The sequence below is a fragment of the Phaseolus vulgaris genome, chromosome 6 (assembly GCF_000499845.2).
Source record: "Phaseolus vulgaris cultivar G19833 chromosome 6, P. vulgaris v2.0, whole genome shotgun sequence".
In the NCBI taxonomy this organism is placed as follows: Eukaryota; Viridiplantae; Streptophyta; class Magnoliopsida; order Fabales; family Fabaceae; genus Phaseolus; species Phaseolus vulgaris.
Genome location: NC_023754.2, coordinates 22,608,421 through 22,621,196, shown reverse-complemented (window position 1 = coordinate 22,621,196; position 12,776 = coordinate 22,608,421). Strand labels below are relative to the sequence as shown.

Sequence of the window (12,776 nt, the reverse complement as noted above, 5' to 3'; positions counted from 1 at the left end):
TTTTACACAATGTTAATTTTCACTTATTATATTCTATAAATAAAATGCATTTATTGTGTCGCTGGAGAGGTAGATTAGGTTGAACAAGATAAAATGAGTTTTTCTTTCCTCTCTCTATAAAATATTCACTCGTAAATTTAAATTGCAATGATGATGAAAATATTAAAAAAATCTTATTATTTAAGTATTTTTAAATCATAATAGTAATTTTATAAAACTTATATAATTTATTTAATTTTAAAAAAACTAAATAAATGAAATAAACTTGTGTATATTTTTTAATTTATATGATAACGTATAAATATTTTTTCATTTAACATTATCTTATATCTATTTATATTTATAATTATAGTAACACATAAGTTTAAATTATATTATTCATTAGAACATTAAAATTAAAAAAATGTAAATATTTTTTATAATTTAAAAAGAATTGTATAATGAAATGCAATTTTGTACAATTTAGTTAAAATTAAAGTTTTTATAATAAAAAAAAAAATCATTGAGAATGATTGGTTTGAATAAACTGAAAGTAATCACTAAGGCAGCCCAACTCTTACCCAAATGATTCATTGTTGGCAAATTCTTTCTGCATTAAATTAATTTTAATTTGTATTCTATCTTTAAAATTTCTAAAATTATTTTTTATTTTAGATTTGAAAATTTGGAATTTAAAAAATACAATTTTGGAAAAGAAAATTATAAAAGAAAAAATATATTATAGAAAAAAATTCAAAATGCAAAAAAATATATTCTAAAAAAAAATCCAAAATACAAAAAATATATACCTAAAAAGAAATTTCCAAACACAAAATCTAGAAATACATTTAAAAAAAATTCTAAAATTCACCTTTTATTTAAGGTTATTTTCATAGTTGTAGAATAATATTTTTCTCATTTTAATAACAAATCGGATGCAGGATGAAACTGATATGCTTCATGAATAATTTGCCTTTGTTGTTTTGTGAACTCATCCTCAAGAAGTCCTATCACTACAAAAACATTAGGTAATTACACTCAATTTCAGTGGAAAAGACGAAAATGCTCTTAAAAAATGAAATACATATAAAAATACATTCTAGATTCTCTTTTCTGAAATATGTTTCTGGATTTTTTTTTTTTAATAGACTTTTCATTTTTTTTTCGAATTTTTATTTCTAGAACACAAAAGGCTCTTCCAGGTTTACTTTTTCAGAATGCATTATTTTCAATTCTGAAATTTTATTTCCAAAATAAATAATATTTTTGAAATTTTAAAATTGTGTTGATTAAAAATATTGAGTATAAAAAGAATTTGTCAAAACATTATGACCCATTTCTATTGCTACACATTGTTGGTTTCGGATTCTATTGGGCTCTTAAGACAGTTACATTCTGCACCCCATATTTTTAAGCTACAACTCCATAACGTTTGAAATTCTAATTTTATCTTTAAGAAATTTGTATTTTAGACATAGTTGATACATCACTTCTATTTCTAATCATGCATTTACAAAATGATCCATTATTCATAATTTTTTTTTAAAAGTAAATATATTTTAAGAATGTACAATTATTTATAGATCCATACATGAATTTCTGAATCCTAGAATGCATTTCATGTATATTTCTTTATTACTCCAAAAATACAATTTTCTCAATTACTCCAAATAATATCCCTTTCAGCTTTCAATAAAAAAAAATCTGTTGCTCACATTCACAGGATGGCAACTTCAGTACCCAGGATGATGGATAGTGGAACCCCTCTCTCCTTGCTTTCTTTTTGTGGAAAAAAGACATTTTTAGACCCATTTTCTTTAACACAATCATACAACCTACTTTTATTTAATCAAAATTTAAATTAGATTATTCAATAAAAAAAACTAATAACAGTGATTATAGGCCGATTGTATAAAACAAATATGGTTAAATTAAAATAGCATGACTCAGTAGATACACTCTACCAGGGATCTTTTCTAACTCTGGCTTCCCTGTGTTTTTGTCTTTTACTGTACATAATGCTAGTTGTATCAGTTTCCCATACTGTGTTAATTATTCTTGGAATTTTGTTTTTTAATTGATGCTTTTTGGTGTGCTGGATTTTTTGTGGTTGGACTTGGGTCGTGCGAACAAGTGATACAGATAGTGTTGAGTGAAAGTGACATGCAAAAAACATAATATCTAGAAAAGCACGTGCGAAGTGGGCTCCCTGGAATCCCAACTTTAAAGTTTGGATAAATTATTTAGGTTGATTATTCCTGTAACCTTTTTGTGTGTGTATATACTACTTCAGCAATTTAATAAAATATTATATTGTTTTCTATTTTTTGTGTTTTTATTTAAATTAAGTTATTTAAAAACCTTAAATGAATTTTCCAGATTGCATCTTCCGAAAAATAAAATTGTGCTTGAGATAATATAATTTATAGTTATAAAATTAACAATTCTGAATTTAGATTTATCATAAAAGTACACCTTATCATAATTTTTGAAAAAAATAATTTGGATTTTTTTTATTTCAAAAGATTTTTTTCTGGAAATATTATTTATTTTGTAATTTTGTTTGATGCATGTTCATCATTGTGTTGACATGATCTTATCTGAGTAGTGGAATATGACTATTTCTAAAAAAAATAAAATTCCAGTTGTTTTATTTGTGTATATGATTCTGTTAATTAGATTTCTTCTCTATTAACTTGATTATTTTTTTGCAGATACAATTTTATTGTCTGACAGAACGGCTTATTGAGTAAATCAAATCTGTCTGTTATTCCTAACATTACAGAATTAGTTAGTGCAGATGCAATTAATATTGAAAAAGAGGTTGCTAAAATATCAAACACCACCATATAATCTCTTTTGGAATAAAAAAAAATCAGGGTACTTAATCAGGAATAAATTAAATTAAACATGTTTAGTGTTAAAAAATTTATGTGATTATTAGAATGAATTATTATTAATAATTATATGATTGAGTAATTCTTAAGATTAATTTATATATATATATATATATATATATTGTTTTTTAACATTTTTTTAGATGTTACAAAAAGATAAATAAGAATTGAATTATTAAAAATGAATGGTTCAAAGACTAAACCAATAAAAATAAATTTTAAAATATTTAAAATATTAAGCATGGTATTATTGCGTTAAGACTATATAGCACTAAATACAGAGGTGCAACGAAACTCTCTTCAAACAATAAATTTATTTACCGCTGTTTTTAACGGACATTTTATAAATGAAAACTTCAACAAAACAACTTTCATATAGAATATAGATTGTGTGAAAATTATTTTAATGAATAGAACTTACAAACAATTGTTTCTTAGAATATTCTTTTTAAATATATTTTTAGTTCCTCATTTATTTATTTATTTATTATCTTTATCATTTAAGTTTAAAATTATTTTTTTAATTCTTTAATTTGAAAAAAACGTATTTTATCTTCTCTATTGAAACACTTTATACTTGATAAATACAGTCAACATAAATACTTAAAAAGAAAACAAACATGTGATTCAATATTTGAATTTATGAATATATAATCAAAATTAATTTTCGTACATACATGATTTGCTATTGTTAATCTTATAAGTGAAATATCAATAATATTAGGATCAAAAGGACTGAAATAAACATTTTTCAGATTATAAAGACTAAAAAGCATATATGTGTGTACTTTTTTAACCTTTTATTATCTGAAGATCAAGTTCGTATTACAATGGACGCTGATGATTTTATTATTATTATTCCATTTCTATCTAAACATACTTAAATCATTATGTTATAATTTGTGCAGGACAAAATAGGCAAGTAATTAATAACAAAACATTTGACGGTCAACAGATGCGCTTCAATTTATGTGATAATTTCCTATGAAGCCACATACATGAATGTTCATCAATAGAAATATATAATTTTAAAAATGACCCAAATTCTCTCTTTATGAATTTTATCCTTACCAATAGACCGTACAACACTAGTCTAAGAGTTACAAAATCACTCCAGCATATTTCAGATGCATGATTTCCCAAAAGATTGCTAATTTGAAGAATTTCAAAGTTCTTACAGTCACAATTTTTCTCACTTTGTGTAGAGAACATCCTCCCATGGGTGACGGTAAAGTGGTTGCTTCAATCGTTTTTGGTCAAAGGTGTGCCTGAAATTTTAAATAACAATGAATAAGACCAAGCCATGCATAATATATTTTGGAGGAGATAAAAGATTATCAGTTCAATAGATTCACAAATGACATGTTATATGCACATCCAGTAGGCTACGACGACCACCTAACACTGGATCATGCTGATAAAAAAAAAAACTCTGTTGATCATAAGACTATAAAAGAATTGTGAATTAAAAAAAATGGGGAAGACAAATAAATCCACACAGGTATGAACACTTGGATTAATCAGACATAGGTATGAACATACAAATACACAGTCGAGATTAATCAGACATAGGTATGAACAGACGAGATGAATATGATATTCTATAGTAAAATTTATATAATTATAATTCTTTTCATTATTATTTGACATTAATGAGAAGAAAATATGTCAGTTTGACAATATATTATTTATAATACCATGTTTAATATATCCATTATCATGTATGAAATATTTCATACCCGTCAGATATAAAAAACAGGATGGGTGTTCAAGGACAGACAAATATAATCAAACCCTAAAAGATAATCCCTAAACCCGCACCCACCCATTGCCATCTCTTAAAAAACGCCACAAAGATTTACAAAAACCCAAAAAATGATTTTCACATGAAATACGTATAATTAATTGAAACTCACCCAATTAGACCAATGGAGCGTGCCAGCACAAAGAGGCCATTCAGATAGCCAATCTCTACAATTTCATCAATCTCTTGTTTGGTGAACATTCCACTACCGGCAAGAAGATCCAAGAAAAGCGATCCAATTGCACCATCTACGTTAAGAACTAAATTATTTGCCTTTGTGAGGGTGTAGGTTTCAACTTGAACAGCATATTCCATGTATTTAACAGAAGGAAAATGCGTGCGTGCAAACTTCTGTAGCAGCTCAACTCTCTTATCTTTGTTGTCCCTATTCTTGATCCTGTTTCACAGGAAAAAATCAAGCCTTAGATTTATATTTTATGACACTACAGCAACAGCAAGTGCAATGGAATTAGAACATATTCATTGCTTAATTAATTTTACAACGAAATAGGTTACCTGTGCCCTATTCCTGGCACACGGATTCCCTTCTTCTTCATACTTTCGACAAACTCATAAGGTGTAAGCCCCTACAAGACACAGAAAACAGTACCATGTTAGAGATGAAAACCAAACTTCGCAGTGTATATTTTAGGAAAGGAGCCTCAGAAAATTTTGAAAATTTCCTGTTTCTAAGTTTATTGTATAAATTATAAAATATGATTTCATTCCACCTCTCTGCAATATTCTCATTAGTTCCAACCAGATTCACAGCAAAAGTACAAATCATACCCTGTCATGAGCATCCTTGAAGTAGCGAGCAGCATCGTCAATGGCACCACCAAATCGAGGACCAATTGTAAGCAAACCTGATTCAGAAGCTCATTACTAACCGTTTTAACTTTTATGGCATTATTTATCAGCAGACAAAGTTTTGTTTCCCCAACAGATATTATGCCTACATCAGTAATTGATAGAATTAGGCATATATTTACCTGATACAAGACTGGAAACTAGATCCTTCCCAGCTCTTGCTGTCACAATAGTATTGTGAGCACCAGAGACACAAGGACCATGGTCGGCACATAGCATGATGCATATCTGATCAAGGAAACCGATCAATAAGAAGATTGGGAGATGATATCAATAGTCTGTTTTGGAAAAAAAATCTAAAACGGAAACTGACAGCACAAAATAAGTTTCACTGTAAAGTGTTGAACAATTTTACATACTCAAGACACAGAGAAAGGAAAGGAGGGAAATATTCAAGGAAAGCTCTGTACTGCTGATTAGTCTACCTCAATAAATTGAGTACAGTATCGTGGAAGGCTGCGTTTAAACCACAGAAGAGAGATAACATCACCAACACCATAACCTTTTTCAATGATGGAAGACATGGGTACACCAGCATAGCATGGCTCCTCACCTTCAGAAAATATTGAAAGAGAAAACTTCAGTTTAACAATCAAATGTGAGTGTCTCATCCAGAAAATGAGAGATGACACATCTCTAAATTAAAACATCAATGGATTTCAATATACCTCTGTCATCAGAAATGGTGGAAATAATATGAGTTGGAGCACGGACTTTTCCACTCTTAATTGCAGAGCTAAGGTCTTCTGGGATTGGTGGAGGAGTAATTTCCTTGACTGGTGTGACCTTCCCTTCTTCAACCTGAGATAAGCAAACCATTTACAACTAATTAAGGAAAAGAAAGAGATTACTTTACAATATTGCGCATTTCCTAGATTAGGAGAGAGGAGTAAACTCAATTAAACATACGAAAATTTTCAAGACATGTATACTAACCAATTTGTCAAATGTTTCCTTAATTGAAGCTTCAAAAGCTTCAAATGATGTGGGAACAACAGCTCCGGCATCCTTTAGTGCCTGATTCTTTGCTTGAGCAGATTCTAACTCACCACCACTTTTAGCTCCCTGATTCATGTAAGAGCCAACAGACATTAAGAATGTCGTACTATGATAAATGCTTTAATTGACAATTAGTCAAGGTTAAAGGAGCTGGGACATACTGCATGACCAAATTGTACTTCAGATTTGAATAGTCGTGCACATGTCCCACTAACCCAGGCAACAACTGGTTTTGATACTTTTCCTTGTTTTAGAGCTTCCACTAATGAATACTCATCACGCCCACCAAGTTCCCCAAGTACTACCATCATTTTAACCTGAGGTTTAAGATAAACCCAGACTGGTCAATAACTAAAAAAAACTTATATGCTCTAAATTCTAGTCAGATATTTATATGATGCACATATTTTAGGTAGCTCCTCAAGAAGAAAGAAAAAAAATACCTGGGGTATGTTGTTAAACCGTAAAACATGGTCAGAAAGTGTGGAACCGGGGAAAACATCCCCTCCAATGGCAATGCCTGCAGTTAAACAAGATTTAACTAAATACTGGTATTAACAATACTCTGGTCATAAATCCATTCTTGTAATATCCAGAGTTTTTGACAGGTGGATGTATCTTGTTTTTTTGTAGAATTTTTTGGCTAGGTACCATGTAGTTATATGATGTGATACCAGCATTTATAACTCATGTGAGGTTTTTATTTATGGGTTGGAGTACTCCTAGTACTCCCATTTTATTTCATTCTTTATTGCTGAAAAAAAAAATCGAAAAGAAAAAACCAGCAAATACCTTCATAAATCCCATCAGTTACACGGGCAATACTGTTGTATAATTCATTGGACATCCCACCCTGTAATTCAGAAAGTTTTTTTCCTTTAGAACCATCCGTTCATACATTATATCATGTCAAAAAAATCACAAAGCTGAAATTCTAAATTTCCACACAACACAATTTGCTACGTGACATTAAATAGAAACAATTCCATTGAACATGTGATATTAGCTAAAGAGGCTATTACCATTATTTAGAACTAAAGAGAGCATAGGGAGGGGAGGAGTGTTTATTGATGCTCAAAAACATATCATGCAAGTAAACTAACAAATCATGTTATGTTGTGAAAAAGTTGCGCCCTTCTCTAGTTATAATTTGATACATCTGTACTCCACCATAATTAGTATAATCTCACCATCCACTCTTAAATCTAATTTAAAGATTGAGTTTAATATTCACAAAAATATATTAAGGCTATATATATCTCTTTGGTTCTTTCAGGAAGGAGAAGCAAATTTAAATGATAGAAAAATAAACTCAAAGATAAGGAATTGAGCTACACAAAATTGCAAATATGTCCTGTCGCACCAGCATACTATTTTGTATCCACACATACTGAAGGTACTGAATAAGCTCAAATTTAAATGATAGAAAAATAAAGTCAAAGATAAGGAATTGAGCTACACAAAATTGCAAATATGTCCTATCGCACCAGCATACTATTTTGTATGAACACATACTGAAGGTTCTGAATAAGCTAGCAAATCAATAAGGTATTTGAGAGACAGTCTGATCACTATACTATATTTCTAGAATCTAGATGAACTAAGCCGTGATAAACAATTATAAACAGACAAAAGGTATGATTCGTGTTTATCTTTTCAAGGATTATTCTTAAATTTCTTGAAGCTGTAATTTGGGACTTGAATAGCTCCTGCCGGTGGAATATTTGTCTGGGTACAAAAGGAGTATACATAAAGTATCGTATCTAAATCCAAAAAGTAAAATGCATGCATTGGCTGAGACATTGATCATATCCTGCACCTTCGTACCACAAGCAAGTTGGGATTATCAAAGCTTTATAGTGATGCTAGAAGATGACATCAACATAAGCAGGAAGTCAAATAAATACATACAGATTTAGAAACAAATCCAACAGATCCGGGCCTGTAGAGCTTGCACTGAATTATATTGTCAATTGTGCCAGCTGTGTCACCAATTTTAAAAGCACCTGCTTGAATGCCTCCAACAGTGGCAGGACCAATAACAACCTAGCAAATCAAGAGCAATTAAATAAGTTTTTTCCATGTTATTTTATGGCTATTAATTTGATCAATATCTATTTCGAATTCCACCTTATTGTTTGAACGGGCATATGCAATCAATTGCTTAGTGTCTGACTCAGGTACCCCTTCAGCAATAATAGCAACAACTCTAATTGTTGGCTGCTTTAAAGCAGCCATGGATGATGCTGCAGCACTGCAAGTAGATTAATTTGTACATGTTGACATCATAAGGATTTAGGTAGAGAAGAAGATAAAGAAAAACGAATAGGGACTGAATAATTGAAATTGATATTGATTTGATGTGACATGATATGATATGAAAGACAAACTAAGTACTACTAGTAACAACTATATATTTTAATACTAGACAACCAATCCTAATTAAATAAGGAAATAACTCAAGAAATACGTAACCAATCTTAATTAAATAAGGAAATAACTCAAGAAATACGTAACCACTCATAATAGATCATTTAAGATATTGTAAATTATTCTCTGATCTAAAATGATATTATGAAATGTTTCCAGATATCCCAATGAATATTCATGTATTATTGTGCAACAAGATACCATAGACTCCAAATAATAGTAAATAATTTGCTGACCTTCTAAACGAAGCAAAGTTGATGAAAACATCGGCGGTAGGATGTGCAGCACATGCGGCTTCAATGCTGCAAAATAAGTCAACGGAAGACTAAGAAAAATCACCCCACACAAACAAGAATGTCATGTTCAAAAGTTGGTCACTTTGTATTGAATGATATGTTAAAACGGTAAGGAGACCGATAGAATAAGGAAAAAATATTCTCTTTGCTACAACTACAAACCAAATCCCAAATTCAAACAAAAAAAGAGGAAGTTTGTGTAGAGAAATAGATGAAGAACACATACGTAGAATGAACAGGGATGGCAATTTCCTCCTGACCAAAAAAGAGTTTCTGAAATCCCTCAGAACCAGGATTAATTATTCCAGCAACTGATGGGGTTTCCCTGCCTGTGAACACAAAATCAGAACTTCCATTATTTTTAAGAACAAATATTAATGTCAACGTATCATTTCCTGTAATCTGCCTAGAAGAAAATCAAGATGATAGATCCTATACAAACCACAGAGGAAGTCAAAATCAAGCATCCGCTGGATGGGCAGTTGCTTGTAGTTGTAAAATAAAGCTTGTGTAGTGCGGGAGAATAGTTGTCCAGTGGCCATGATGAAGAAACAGATCGATCTGGCAACAAACAAGTGCGTTACTTTCTACATCGCAGAAGAAAAGTTACAAAGAAATAGTTGAACCATTGCCGTACCAAAAGTTATTTTAAAACGTAACATTAAAAAAAAGGATCACATAATTAATAATGTACTATATTCTCCATATCAGTTGAAATGAAACACGGAGTTGTTATCTCTATCTAAGTACAAACATTAATGATCTATCTTAAGCACCCATAGATTCACCCCCAAGCAGTCAGCAAGGCGCAACTTTAGTATTATGTCAGGCTCATCCTCCAACTACAGATTCAACTAGATCAAAAAAATTATATATCATTCACAACTATAGTCTCGTGATCCAAATAAAGAGGAAAAAATTAAACATCATACAAGAAACAGTAGTCAACAAAGTCCATACTCCACAACCTCATTTTAGGAACAATCCAATCGTCAGAGGAAGAACTAAAAACCAACCAAAACAGAGTCGTTTAACGACCAAAACTTCGCAATTGAGGAGAATAAAGTTACAATCTCAACGAAAAGCAAGCCAGAATTTGAAATCTGTAACTATATAAGTAAGAGAACGAAAGCAGAATCGATCGTTTCATTCAGCAACAAAAACGAAACACGGCGTCATCACAGCAACTGAAAATACGATTTACGTGATTTGATTTGAAAATTAAGCGAAGGAAACTAGCGAGCGAAGCAGATCCACTACGAGCACAAGTTGAAGCCGAATGTACAAAAATCGAACAAGAAACAGCGAAAAGCGGAAGAGGATATTCTGGAATAAGAAGCGAGAGTATCCCTAAAATTGCAGAGAATTGAAGATTGGAAGCGGAGAGGGAAGTGAATAGAAGGAGAAATGGAGATCTATGATTTGGTTGGTGGAAGTTAGTTGGAGAGTGAGGAGCTTACCTCACCTGATTCACTCGCCTCGCTTGCGGAATCGGAGAGGAAGTGAGTCAAGAGCGAGTTGGAGGGGAAATGAAAAATGAAGGGATGGTAGAGGCGGGTTTATATAGTGATGTAGAGAATGTGTGTGTGTTGAATAGAGCAAGTCACGTGGGGCGTGGTAGTTAGCTTCCTTGTTGTACAAAATTTACTTCAATTTTGTGTTCTTCCTTTTTTCTTTTTTTCAAGTGGTGACTTGTGTTTGTGGTTGTGTTAGTTAGATCAGAGCGAAATGTAGACAACGAGGCCCGTGTTAGGTGAGGTGGCTAGCTATTGCTAATTTTGCTTTGTTTTTAAAATAATAATTAAAAAACAATGAAGAGACTAACTATACACTCCATGTTGAAAAAATAACTACCACTCATGAAATTAAAAATAAAATCACACTTTTATCTTAATATTCCTTAAAACAACGGTTAAGATTACAAGCATGATGACTGTAAAAAATGAAACTTAATTATAATTTAACAACAATCTTAAAAGAATTTAAATATTACACATACATAGCTTCCGTGAACCAATTCGGTTTGATTGGTTTGACGGAAAATTGACCACCTCACTGCTTAAATAATCCAAAAAATAGTTGAGTTAAAGAGAAACACAAACGACTAACGAGAAATTATTTGAGTGAACTTTACAATTTTTTTCTAAACGTTTTGATGATTTATTCTAATATTTTCAAATAAATAAAAACTCGTGTAATATCTATAAATGGATTATTATTATTATTATTATTATTATTAAAATTACTATTAGTTTTTATCATTTAAAATATGTACATGGACTTTTTATACTAGCTTAATGTTTTACCTAACTTAATTTTATATTAATTAAATAATTACTATGCATTTAGCAATTTTTACTCTGATATTGAATTTCTTAAATAAAATATCGGATTTGAATAATAAAAATAGAAATGTGATTAAAAAGAATATATTTTATTAAAAGTAGTCATCAGATTTGTTATTTTAAAAATAAACTAAATCAGTAGATATGTGTAAAAGGTAAAGAATGGTTTAATTTTAAACCTGGACTTTAATTATATATTTTCTTTTAATTTTATACAGTAACAATTTTAAATATTATATTAATAAATGGTAATGATTTTATATATTTCAAATATATCTAATAGTAATAATATTAAGTGTACCATCTTTCAGACGAACTTATTTATAAAGATTTTCAGGGAAAATATGACAAAAAAACATTTTTATGAATTAAAATTAAATTATATAAATTAAAATAAAAAATTTAAAAACTTATATTAGAAAACTTCTACAATCTATAAATGAATTTCAGTTTATAGAGAAGTTTATATTTATTATGTTTTCTTAAAAAATTTATTGATATAATTTTATATAAATTAACTTATACATAATAAATATATAATTTTTTTCTTCAATTAGCAAAAGAAATAATTTTTCACCATATAACAATCTTCATTGAAATATTTACGAATTTTAGTATTAGAGAGCATCCCAATCTGATTCTCTTTCAAGTAATAAATAAGTGACTGTGTTAGTGTGGTAACTAAAAACTAATAAACGAATTCAATTTAGTTTTAAAGAAATTTTATTAAATGCAAATGGACGAAAGCGTGGTATTGTATGTCACTGTATTTTGTCGATTTTGTTGCTTACTTCAAGTAAATCTAGAGTATTCCATAACTATTTTCATAGTTACAATCTATAAACATCAATTGAACGTCACCAATCATAAAAAAATAGACAAGTTAATGAAGAAGTGGAAAAAGTTAAATTGGTGGGAAATGAACAACTCAACGGTTCAAAGTGGCGTGACAGTGCAGCAGCAAATGAAGTCGTGTTAACGGCACTCTCAATCCCAGTGACAGAGATGTGGAAGCAGAAACCAAAAAAACTAGACTAGGGAGTGATTTTTAATGAGAAAACAAAAATTGATCAAATTCATTTGCTCTCTGATTTTAAGTATTTCTAATAGTAGTGCTTGTATTGTGAGAATTGAAACAATGCCTTTCATTATTAAA

At 30.0% G+C, this 12,776-nt stretch overlaps 1 protein-coding gene across 3 annotated transcripts; it reads right to left on the bottom strand.

Annotated features, from left to right (window-relative positions):
• Positions 1–3,816: 3,816 nt before the first annotated feature.
• Positions 3,817–11,045, bottom strand: LOC137831940 (ATP-citrate synthase beta chain protein 1). 3 transcript variants are annotated; one of them, XM_068639854.1, is made up of 17 exons: positions 10,741–11,045; positions 9,718–9,836; positions 9,502–9,604; positions 9,216–9,281; positions 8,680–8,803; positions 8,461–8,595; positions 7,342–7,402; positions 6,993–7,069; positions 6,711–6,866; positions 6,487–6,615; positions 6,219–6,351; positions 5,976–6,103; positions 5,673–5,778; positions 5,470–5,546; positions 5,197–5,267; positions 4,793–5,077; positions 3,817–4,144 (listed from the first exon to the last, which is right to left on the bottom strand). In XM_068639854.1, the coding sequence occupies exons 2-17, from the start codon at positions 9,815–9,817 to the stop codon at positions 4,069–4,071; spliced, it is 1,827 nt and encodes a 608-aa protein (XP_068495955.1). In that variant the 5' UTR covers positions 9,818–9,836; positions 10,741–11,045; the 3' UTR covers positions 3,817–4,068. The 3 variants fall into 3 exon arrangements, with proteins under 3 accessions (XP_068495955.1, XP_068495954.1, XP_068495956.1); XM_068639853.1 differs by having other exon boundaries at positions 10,736–10,977; XM_068639855.1 differs by having other exon boundaries at positions 10,480–10,806.
• Between the last annotated feature and the right edge of the window lie 1,731 nt (positions 11,046–12,776).

Excerpts from the sequence above, each read along its gene's own strand:
- LOC137831940 (XM_068639854.1), bottom strand. The coding sequence starts at position 9,817 with ATGGCCACTGGACAACTATTCTCCCGCACTACACAAGCTTTATTTTAC. Across the intron at positions 9,605-9,717 it reads TGATTTTGACTTCCTCTGTG|GCAGGGAAACCCCATCAGTT; the intron begins GTTTGTATAGGA and ends TTGTGTTCACAG. Across the intron at positions 5,268-5,469 it reads TCAAGGATGCTCATGACAGG|GGGCTTACACCTTATGAGTT; the intron begins GTATGATTTGTA and ends TGTGTCTTGTAG.